The 11,912-nt window shown below is 39.6% G+C and overlaps 1 protein-coding gene across 2 annotated transcripts in view; it reads left to right on the top strand.

Moving 5' to 3' along the window:
• Positions 1–586: 586 nt before the first annotated feature.
• Positions 587–11,912, top strand: part of LOC102207333 (calcitonin gene-related peptide type 1 receptor-like) — a 17,782-nt gene continuing 6,456 nt past the window's right edge. Inside the window, exons 1-12 of one of the 2 annotated variants that reach the window (XM_005742212.1) lie at positions 587–770; positions 5,344–5,419; positions 6,531–6,684; positions 6,938–7,048; positions 7,436–7,548; positions 7,642–7,736; positions 9,329–9,452; positions 9,545–9,698; positions 9,784–9,844; positions 9,933–9,993; positions 11,447–11,659; positions 11,745–11,786. In XM_005742212.1, the coding sequence (XP_005742269.1) occupies positions 5,351–5,419; positions 6,531–6,684; positions 6,938–7,048; positions 7,436–7,548; positions 7,642–7,736; positions 9,329–9,452; positions 9,545–9,698; positions 9,784–9,844; positions 9,933–9,993; positions 11,447–11,659; positions 11,745–11,786 (1,197 nt within the window). In that variant the 5' untranslated portion in view covers positions 587–770; positions 5,344–5,350. Of the gene's footprint in view, positions 771–3,242; positions 3,279–5,343; positions 5,420–6,530; positions 6,685–6,937; positions 7,049–7,435; positions 7,549–7,641; positions 7,737–9,328; positions 9,453–9,544; positions 9,699–9,783; positions 9,845–9,932; positions 9,994–11,446; positions 11,660–11,744; positions 11,787–11,912 lie in introns of those variants that run through there. The other variant, XM_005742213.1, reaches the window with a different exon arrangement.

Here is an 11,912-nt window from a genome sequence, read left to right as displayed (position 1 = left end):
AACAGCTCGTGCTCTTACAGATTACCAGTCTAATACATAAGATGAGCTACAGCCCACATTGCTTTCGATCTACTGATTTTGTTCCACACAAATCTGTGATGTGGTTTCAGTTATGTTTAAAGATAAATTCCCATAGATTTAAATCAAGGATGTATGGAGTGCCGGCTCTATTTATTATTTTTGCCCAGCAGAGGTCGCCTTTGTTAAGGAATTAAAACCTTCATGCTCTTTGGTTCGGTTTCTGCAGTTAAATAAATAAATAAAAAAGGTCCAAATGCACAGTGATTTATTATATATTGCGTCATTTTATTGTTTTTCGTCCTGCTTCCACTCATCATAAGGTCGCCGATGAGTGCTATACATTTGCAGTCATTTCTTAAGGCTATAAAACTCTCTATGCAGTAAAGCTACAGGTAGCAATAAATCCGTTGTTCAGTCACAGCACTTACATCCTCACATCCTTCATCTATATGATTAATGTCCAGCTGCGTTGTAATGCTCATCGTTGCTCTCCTGGGATGTCTCGTCACAGCAGACAAGCGTGTGATGTCATCAGCAGCTCCAGTCAGTCCGTTTTTATCAGGACAGCCCAGCTCAGTGTCGCCTGTGTCTCCGGTGTGAAACAAGCAGTGGAGATCTGCCCCTGGAAACAAAAAAGGGGGATCAGGGTTGTTTCATTGTTTTCCTTTATCAGCAAAGGCAAACTCTCAGACTGAAGGATTACTCCTGACTCTGGCAACTCTGAGTTTTGTTTCTTCTTTTGTGTGAAGGTAAGCTCTTGGAACTTGTACTTGCACTCTGGTCAAGATGCTGAAAACGGGTCAAAATGTTCATTGCTTAATGTCACGTTGTTGTCATATCAGGCACGAGCACAGAAAGAAATTAAAATGTGTGAATGATGTGGAAGAATTAAAAGACAAGCTGAAAAAAACAAACAAACAAACGTCAAGTCCAATTTGAACTGTTTAAAATGTTGGTGGGAGCTTATGGTGTGACATGAGTCCACAACATATTTACCGACTTACCAAAGTGATGCAGTAAAATCACTTATTAGCCACTTTATTAGGTACATGTGCTAGTATCGGGCTGGACTCTTTCTCTTCAGACCTGCCTTCTTACTAGCACAGATTCAACAAGATGCTGGAAACAATCCTCAGAGATTTGGGGCCATATTGACTTCATAGCATGTCAAGCATGGGTACACTGTGGTCATAAATGGATGGACATGGTCAGCAACAAAACTCAGGCAGGCTGTGATGTTTAAATGATGCTCAACTGGTGCTGAGGGGGCCAAAGTGTGCCGAAGAACTATCCCCCACACCATAAGACCAGCAGCCTGACTGTTGACACGAGGCAGCATGGATAAATGCGGTTATCAGAGAAAAAAACATTTTTCAATCTTCTATTTTCCACTTGGGGTAAATTTGAATTGTAGCCACATTTCCTGTTCTTAGCTGACAGGAGTTACACCCAACATGGTCTTCTGCTGCTAGTAAGATGCTTTTCTGCACACCTTGGTCGCAACAAGCACAGTGTTGGGTAAGTTACTTTAAATTAGTAACTTAGTTACATTACTAGTTACTTCTATCAAATGTAACTCAGTTACTTCAAGTTACTCGTTACTTTCAAAGTAACTAGTTACTAGGGAAAGTAACTTTGGTTTTAAGTTAATTTTAACTTCTTTGTGCCCCCCTTTCCCTGTTAATGCCCTACCTGCCCCCCTGGCAAAACTTTGCTAGACACGCCCCTGCACAGTTATCAGCTGTCAGCTACATAAAAAAGGATCCTGGGGTTTTTTGTCTCTCAGAAACAGTTCATAACTTCCCTTCAACTCATTCATGTCACCTAAAAGGTAAACCTGTTTCTCCATCACCTGTTCAGCTCTGATGATCCAGTAAGGACATCTCCTGGTTTCATCTTCATGTTTCCCTCTCACCAGATAACCAAACCATATCATGACCAGCAGCTTTAGGTCTCTCCTCCTCCTCCCTCCCCTTTCCTTCATCCACCTGCTGCCTCCACCACTTGCTAATGTTACTGAATCTGTGGAAGCTCCGCGATAGCCACCACACGAAGTAACGAATAACGACCCTATCTAAATCCCAGTAACGAGTAACGCGTTCCTGATTTTGGCATAATAACTAGTTACCGTGCTCGTTACCACAATAATAACGTAGTTACTGTAACGCGTTACTTAATAACCCGTTAGTCCCAACACTGGCAACAAGTTATGCAGGATGGTCATTCTCCTCTGAAGGCATTTTCACTCAGACAACTGCCGCTCATTGCATATTTTCTCCTCTTCAGATCACTCTCTGTAAACCCTAGCGATGGTTGTGTAGGAAAATCCCAGCAGATAAGCAGTTTCTGAAATTCACAGACCACCAACAGCCACGAGGCATTCAAAATTGTTTTCTTCCAAGTTCTGTTGCTCAATTTGAACTTGAGCAGGTTGTCATGATCAGGTCTGGACACCTAAATATGTTGAGCTACTGCCGATGAAATGTACAGGTGTACCTAATAAAGTGGCGGGTGACTGTATATGCTTTCTGTAACACCTAACAAAAAGCTGCAATAGCATGAGTGGGAAAAACACAGATTTCCAGGACAGGACGGTGTTTTCAGTGAAGGGCATTTCTCATGTAGAAGTGGTTAAATCTCTGAGTTCTCACACAAATGGATTACACACCAAGGGAGTGACTGCACGAATAGATATTGGATGTCTTTTTTGCATAGCAGCAGGAAATCATTCTGCATGTAGTGTTTTCCCTTTTTTTGGGTGTGTTCAAGAGGATATTAATCTGTTAAAGTGACAAAGATTTCCTGAATTAGCAGCCAGAGGAGGTGGAAATTAATTACATTTGTGCTGCAAGATTATAGATGGGTTGTATGTCACTCACATACTGAGAGGAGAAACTCAGAAAGAGTTTGATGTCGAGAGAGACTTTCTGGTGCTGCATTAAACTGTAGATATGAAAGGTAGACTCATTAATGACAGTTTATGAAGTGGTGCAAATGCTTTAATGTAATCAACAGCTTTAAAGTTATTGTGCAACGCCTTTGTCACCGAAGACACAGACTTTGGTTTTAGACTACCCAGCTCAACGTTGGACTTTTTCCTGCCAAAGCAGGTTTAACCCTGTTATTTAGTTTAGTTACAAACGTGAATCTTCATCTATTAGCATCTGCAAGAGACATTTAAGAGGATTTAAAATATTTTCTGTTAGGGTACAGTTTTCTGGCCCTTTAAGGCTTGCGTGAAGATCAAAATTGGCATGGTAAGTTACTTTTACTTAAGCTGTAGGCTATAGGCATTAATTTATGTGACATAAATTTAATATTTATGTTTTAATTTGCTTCTCTATTTATTAACCTTTCTCTCCCCTTGATGTTTTTACTGTTGCATTTAATATTTCAGTTTTTATTGCATTATTAATTTTTTTTAATACTAAATATATTCTTATACATATGTTCAACCACAGTTTGCAGTGAGGTAAAAAGTGAATTTAAAAAAAGTCTTGCAAACATAAGAAAAGTTGTTGTTGTAGTTAAATTAAAATATCTCTAAGTAGCAGCTGCTTTGATGTTAGCTTCTTCTATGCTACAGTCCTGTGCAGAAGTCATGAGCCAATCCCCGTTTCTTTATATTTTTCTAGGAAAATGGGAAATGGGTGGAGGGATTTATTGTAACAAACGTGTAATTACAGTGTGTAAGGCAAAAACAGAGTTTGCACAATTCAAAGCTCTTCTTTGGATGTTTCTGCCTTTTGCTCTGTTCTCTGTCAACATGATCCCACACTGCTCCGGTAATGTTGGGGTCCGGGTTTTGGGGAAGCCAATCCATGACTGATAGTGCTCCACTGTGTGTTTTTCTATACAAGTATGATTTTATTGCATTGGCAGTGTGTTTGGGATGATTGTCATGCTAAAAAATGAAGCTGCTGCCAATCAGATGCTTTCAAGATGGTTTTGCACGATGGTACTTTTCTGTGTTCATAATTCATTTATTTTGACAAGATCTCCAACACCACTGGCTGAAATGCAGGACTTTGGGGTTTTTTCCTGTTACTGTATGTGAAATGACACGACTTTCAGATCCTGTTCATCTGCTGTAGATAGTTTTGTTTCTTTAGACCTGCCACTTCTTTTGTCCTCTGACACACTGCACAATATGCTGAGATATGCTGAAATTTTGAAGTAACAGCCTTTTGAGAATCACTTTGTTCTTGCAAAAATACAATGTTATGTCAGACTGTGTTATCTTTGGCATTTTTTATAGATTCAACTAAAGCTATGTGAACAAACGATGTGTTTTTGTGACAGGCTGCTAACAACAAAGTGCCTAAAGATACAATTTAAAATGGTTTCTTTGCTGAGTTATGTGTTATGTAGCCACAACACTGGTTCATCCCTTGAGTTAGGAGACTTTTTTGTGCTTGAATGATTGTGAAGTAGCTTAACAAACAAAAAAAGCATTCTTCTGAAAATGGGTGAAGGCAGCCACTGTGCCTCCAAAAATGTATTTCTGGCTCCTTGGAAGCAAAATAGAAAGAAATGAGGGGCTCCGGACGTTTGCACAGCACTACATGTGTCAGGAAAAACTGAGCTTCTTGTTGACTGAAGGATACATGTTTTTTTAATGTACGAACCACACTAGGTTCAAGAGCTTCTGCCACACCAACTGTACAGGTATTTGACGTGGTGATGTCTTCTGGCTAAACTTTGGTTAAACCTGCTCACGGTGCTTAATAAGCATGCAGGAAGGAAGGAAGGGAGAACGGAGGAAGCAACAGGTCAAATCTGAAACCTCAACATCCAAAAAAGGAGAGGACTGCTCATTACAAGTTGAAAACATGAAGCTACAAGCATTTCCCTCTCAGTTTCAAAGGATGGGGGACCTGATATTGGCTTTGAAAGATAATTAGAAGGCAAAATTACAAATTTAATAGTAAAAATAATAATACGAAGATACCAAATTTTAATGCTAAATGTGTTATTTTATGGTCCTGGCAGTACAGAGCACGTGAACGTTGAGTTTGTTTCCAGCTCCTGTCAGCACATTGTGTGCTGGATCAGCCCAGCAGCTGCTGCAGCTCAGGAAGTGTTGTTGTTATTATTGGGCCTTTGGGAGAAAACTATTTGGGATAGTGGTGACATTTTTACCTGTTCCTCCAACACTAATAAAAATAACATCTAACGAAGTATAAAAATATCGTCCAGTCTAATGGCGAGTGTCCAAAGGCTATGCTTTTAATCTGTATGCGACCAGCACCTGTAATATGTTGTGTGCATATTTTGGAGAAATTTCTTTCCTCAGCTGCAACTCTTGTGACTTTTCTTTAGGAAACGTATGAAGATCAGAGCGCACATGGATCTGAGCTACATCGTGCTACTCCTGGTCCAGTGCTCCCTCAACAAGGTACTTAAATGTTTTCCTTTACTATTGATAACAGGGACAACAGTCTGGTACATATTTATGAGTTGAGCATTAACTGTCACACCATGAGTTGATGTTTTAAGGTTTTTTTTAGTAAAGAAAATGATAAGTTGGCCCTGCTGGAATAAATGATATATCTTGAGAGCATTTTCCTTTTTTTAATGTCAGATAAATGTTCCCAGATGTATCACAGAGTGTTGAATTTGCATTTGAAAAATAATCTCAGCTATTTAAAATAAACTTCATGCAAACTCGTTGTTTCTAACAAACAACTCTCTGTCAAAATACAGTAAACTCTTTTTTTTATTGGCTAAGTTTGGCTCTTTTGATTGACTGTTGCTTCCCTAAAGTTACAGAACTTGTAGTAGATCAAGTCAGAGCACAGCCACAGTAAACAGAAAGCAGAGTCTCTTTTGGTTCTAGGGTTTCACCTCTCAATAAAAATATTCTCGTGCTCAGCAGGTAAATACAACCTCACAACATGACAAATTTACATCGTGTCAGTATTTATTTATCACAAACGGAGCCACAGTTAGCACGTTAAATGTAAAAGTTCAAGACACTAAAATTAGAAAAAGAATGACCAAGTGTGGTTTGTTTGGAAAGATTACCAGAAGAAAGTGTCTTCTCTCTAAAACTAACACAACAGCTCGGCTTAGGCTTGTAAAGCTGCACCGGAACAAACCACCAAACTTCTGGAACAGTGCCCTTTGAACAGATGAGACCAGTGGCGATGATTGGCCATAATGCACAAAGCCAAAAACCTCATACCAGCTGTCAGCACAGTGGTGGAGGGGTCATGATATGAGCTTGTTTTACAGCCCAATAGAGTCCAATGTGAGAAACTCTGTCTGGCAACTAAAGCTTTTTACTGTAAGAGTATAACTTCCAAGCTAAACGTATGGGATAACAGTTGAGTAGATGGCTAAATTATGTATAAAAAGTCAACTATTTTGCTTTGAGTATAGCATGAAAGGTGCTTTATGGAATAGGTTCTCCGTATGAGAGATAAACAGGATGGGACGAGTTGAGGAACACCAGCTCGAATGGTTGAATTACACATTTTTGACATTTGCAAATTTTGTGTTTCCAGATGCTGGTGGAGGCAACAGCTAAAGACGCTCACAAGGAACCAGCGAATCATTCAGTGAACCATGGAGATCTGTTGAGACTGTCTAAAATCACCATGGCCCAGTACAGATGTTTCCAGAGGATAACAGAGTCGCAGCACAAAACAAAAACGACTGGTGAGCAGTGGTAGACATGCACAGTATCACACCATAAAAATACTCAATGGCATGTAAAAGTTCTGCATAAATGCAGTAAATGCTGCAGGTATAATCTGTATATGTACCTAAAGAATTGTGTATTTTGTATTACAGTACTAAAATCTGTTAATATGACTATAAAAATAATTAAAATGAAAGGAAAAGCAGAACTGAACTTTCATGCCTTTCTTCTTTAACGTGATTTTGCCGGTCTGTCTTCTGCCTCTGTTAGCGGAGCCGATGTGCAACATGACGTGGGACGGCTGGCTGTGCTGGGATGAAACTAAAGCTGGCGTTAAAGAGCAGAACTGTCCAGACTACTTTGATGATTTTGATACACACGGTAAATCTCTGTGCCCTCTGTGATTTCATATAACGTCATTAACCTTGAGCGTTCACATTATTTTTCCTTTATGTCATTAGGGTTGTTAAACTGAGAGCTGTAAAATCACTATAGACATAGCTAAGAACGGTATCGATCAGTCAATCAATAAATTATTTGAACTTTTATGCAGTTTGAATTAAAGCTTCGGCTGCTGCCTGGGCTACATCCTGCATGGCCTGTCGGTACCTGTCAGCTGCTTCTGAAGTCCCACAGGGTTACCAAGCCTGGACTCCTCCTTTAGCTTGATGGCACTCTCCCCCTCTGCTGTCCACCTTCTGTTTAAACTCAACAGTCCCAAAGTATCAACATAATAAAATGACGATTTATTTTCAAATCTGATCACAGTGATGGCTCAAAAAGTTTGCACAGAGACTGGAGAGTGGGCACGGCATCCGGAGAGCAACAGGACGTGGACCAACTACACAAACTGCAAAGCCAACTTCACACATCACGGAGAGGTAAAAGTGAACAAAGTACAATAAAATCAGTAAAGCTCAATAGAAGTCGATAGCCAATAATTAATGCAAACCTGTATGTATTGTGTTTTGTAGCAGGCAACAATGACTCACTTCTACTTGGTTATGATCGGTCACGGACTTTCGCTGCTGTCTTTGCTGATTTCACTGGGAATTTTTTTCCATTTCAAGTAAGTCTGGCACTGTTCTTGTTTATATTTTATAGTATATTATTTTATATTTTATCTTTTGTATTGCTCTTACTGTGATTAGTTAAGATTTTGTACACCCACTTTATTAGGTACAGAACTCAAATGCAAAGCAAATATCTTGGCAACAAATCACGTGGCAGCAACTCAATCCATTTAGGCGTGTAGACGTGCCTGCTGAAGTGAAAACTGAGGATCGCTCATTTAAGTAACTTGAATGTGATATGGTTGTTGGTGCCAGACAGGTGGGACTGAGTATTTCAGAAAATGCTCAGCTTTTTGCCACACAGCAATCTCTAGAGTTTACATAGAGTGATCGGGGGGGGGGGTCTGTTTCAGTTCTCTGGGTGACGATGTCTTGAGAGAAGAATGGCTTTAGTGCTTAAAGCTGCTAAGAAAGCAACAATAACTCAAATAACCACTTGTCGTAACCAAGCTATGCAGAAAAACACCTCAGTCTTGAGACAGATGATTTGCAGCAGCAGTTGTAAGCCACTCCTGTCAACTAAGAACACGAGGTTGAGGCTACAATTCACCAAAATTGGACAATAAGAGAAGAAAAAGAAAGATGTTGCCTGGTCTGATGAGTCCTGCTTTGACATTAACATGGTGTGGTCAGAATGATGAAAACCACATGAAAGCATATCCGTGCTTTCATCCATCCTTCCTAATATCAGCAGTTCAGGCTTGTGGTGGTGTCATGGTGTGGGGGTATTTTCTTTCCATATATTGGGCCACTTAGTAACAACTGAGCATCTTTTAAACGCCACAGCCTTCCTGAGTATTGTTGCTGACAATGTCTTTCCCCTATATGATAACAGTGTACCCATCTTCTCTGCATTTTCACTCTGAATTGTTTTGTAATAAGTAGCAGAGGCTTGTAATGCTGACAACAGAAAGCAAGGAGTCAATGGAGACAAGTCACATACAACAAATGAGACCAAGTTTCATTGTAAATTTATGTTAACTGCATAAATGTGTTGAAAAGTCTTGGGACTTAAATTAAAGAAAAGGTTAATTACTAAAAAGTTTTCAAACTTTCAATCCCAGTATTTCATGTCCCATAGAATTTGCTAAATTCTGTTTTTTATTCCCTTAAATCTCCACAATTTAAATTGCCATAGATTGTTTTTCTTCTTGGTAGCTTTAATACATTTAATTTTCCTATCTCATCAGGGCCATTTAGAAACCCAAGTAGTAGATAGCATTATTAGTTTGTTATTACTAACTTTCAATGCAGGAGAAACTAGATTTAGATCTTGCACATTCACAGCAGTTAACAGCTGTTTAAAAGCTATCAAGCTGACATCTGAAAGTGCCCGAAATTGTTAGAAAGAAATCCCTAAGTAATAATAATAATAATAATAAATTACAAAATGCATTCCTTATTGCAACAATATACATCTATGCATGAACATCCGACCATTTCTGATGCAGTTTTTGGCATGATGCCTGGACCTGTTTTGACTGGGGAGATGGGGTCGGTGTCTCAGTGGTGCTTGTTGTGACCTTATGGACAAATCTGTGATTCAAAAGTAAAAATCTAATGTGTCTTCTTTTCTAATAACCATCAGGAGTCTGAGCTGCCAAAGGATAACTCTCCACAAAAACCTCTTTCTCTCCTTCATACTTAACTCGATTGCGACCGTTATTGTGCTCACAATGTTAGCGAAGCAAGGACACAAATATGCTGACTCTGTGAGTGACCTGCTTTTCCACCTTTTATATTGGATAGTAACTCAGGCTCCATTTGTTTGAGTCGTGTAAAAACACGTTTTGTTTTCCTTCAGATAAGCTGCACACTGATGGAGTTCATCCATATGTACCTGATGAGCTGTAACTACTTCTGGATGCTTTGTGAGGGCATCTACCTGCATACTCTGATAGTTGTGGCTGTGTTTGCAGAAGAACAGCATCTCCTTTGGTATTATCTGCTGGGTTGGGGTAAGTTAAAGACATGTGAATATTTATGCGTGCATACTTCCTGGCTATCAAACACAAATGTCACTCAACATTATTGATTTCACAGGCTTTCCAATCATGCCGGCAGTGATATACTCAATAGCGCGTAACTTTTACTACAGTGACAAGTGAGTCTTTGGATTCACACATCCTTTCAACAGATATCACGTGTTCCCATCCCATCTGGATATAATGATCTGATCTGTTCCCTCACAGGTGCACCATAAACACTTCCTTGCTTTACATTATCCATGGACCCATCTGTGCTGCATTGGTGGTGAGTACTAAACTCTGTTTCACGTGTTTGTTGGTGCTAGTCGGGCTTGTCTGAGTACTTCGGCAGCTACTGATCTGCTGGGATTTTCCCAAAGAACCATGATGGTCTGAAAAAGAGAAAATGTCCAGTTAGCGGCAGTTCTCTGGGTGAAAATACTTTGTTGATGTCAAAGGTCAGAGAAGAATGGTCAGACTGCTTTGAACTGACAGGAAGAGGAAAATAACTCTAATAACCACTTGTTACAACCAAGGTACGCAGGAGAGCATCTTAATAGCAGCAGAAGACCACACCAGTCTGTCCTGTCAGTTAAGAACAGGAAACCGAGTCTACAATCCATCCTTATAGGATCACCTTACATCAATGTGTCAGGCTGCTGATGGTGGTGTAATGATATTCAAGATATTTTCTTTGCACATTTGGGCCCCTAAGCACCAAAGTATTGCTGCTGACCATGTCCATCCCTTTATGACCACAGTGCACACATTTTTTGATGACTGCAGAATAAAAAAATCTCAGATCATCTCAGTCTTCTTGAACATGACAATAAGTTCACTGTACTCTAGTGGCCTGCACAGCCACCAGACCTCGATCCAACAGAGCATCTTTGGGCTGTGCAGCTGATAAATCTAAAGCAACTGTGTCATACTGTCATGTCAACATGGACCAAAATCTCTGAGGAGTGTTTCCAGCACTTTGTTGAATCTGTCTCATGCAGAAATAACCTGGGTGGCTGTAGCTTAGAGGGTACAGTAGCTCACTTACTAAATGAAAGGTTGGGGATTTGATCTCTGGCTATTCAAATATTCTTGGACAAGATGCTAGCTCCAAGTTGCTTGCGAGTGTTAATGTTATATAGAACGGAGCATATGAAAAGAGGTAAATGGGTGAATGACGCGTTTCCAATCTTTGAGTACTTATGTGGAGTAGAAAAGCACTTCACAAGAACCAGTTCATTGATTCCCAGTACTTCCATACCAACTGCATTGAAAGCAAACAATACCACTTTATATGCTAAAGTAAATTATGACCAACAAACTTTGACAATTTTCAGTTTACTTGATGTAAACATTGCACTGATGATATACAATGCACAAAATAATTCAAGCTGTATTAAGAAGAAAGTATGGACTTGGAGGCAAAGGTATGTTAAAGAAGGCAGGGGTCAAAAGAAATTTACAAAAAAACAACACATCTATCTGGTAAAGAGGTAAAATTGTGGAAGCTGTCATAAGGAATTAAGATGGTGTACTTCACTATATACACTAATTTATAAAACTCTAGAACCACCTATTGTCCTTATATCTTGTGCGCTATGTATTTTGCTTTATGAGCAGGCTTTCTGAAGGTCTGGCACAGGTTTTCTTTCGGTGTTGACTTGATAAGAACTATCCTGTCCTTTTAATCTGCGTCTGATATTTCAATAAAAAGTTGTGTGTGCCTACTTTGACTCCAGGTGAACCTTTTTTTTCTGCTGAACATCGTTCGGGTTCTCATCACCAAGCTGCGAGTGACACACCAGGCCGAATCCAGCCTCTACATGAGGGCTGTGAGAGCCACCCTCATTCTCATCCCTCTTCTCGGTATCCAGTTTGTCCTGCTCCCATATAAACCTGATGGCCACTCTGAGATCTATCACTACATCATGAACATCCTGATGCACTACCAGGTCAGTCCATGCATCGGAGAAAGAGGCATAATAATGTTAATATTAGCACATATTTTACGTAATAAACTTTCTTTGTTTTATTCAGGGTCTCTTGGTTTCGACAATATTCTGCTTCTTCAACGGGGAGGTGAGTAATTGAGCAAATTAATAAATGAACAGTTGCCGATTCTTCCATAAAAAATAATTAATTGCTGTTTCTCTGTAACTTTAAACTTACTTCACGACAAGTTAATAGAATAGAATAGAATAGAAT

Source organism: Pundamilia nyererei, unplaced genomic scaffold (genome assembly GCF_000239375.1).
Source record: "Pundamilia nyererei isolate P.nyererei 1_Seehausen unplaced genomic scaffold, PunNye1.0 scaffold00118, whole genome shotgun sequence".
In the NCBI taxonomy this organism is placed as follows: domain Eukaryota; kingdom Metazoa; phylum Chordata; class Actinopteri; order Cichliformes; family Cichlidae; genus Pundamilia; species Pundamilia nyererei.
The sequence above is the reverse complement of the archived record's forward strand: the minus strand, read 5'-3'. Positions and strand labels throughout refer to the sequence as shown.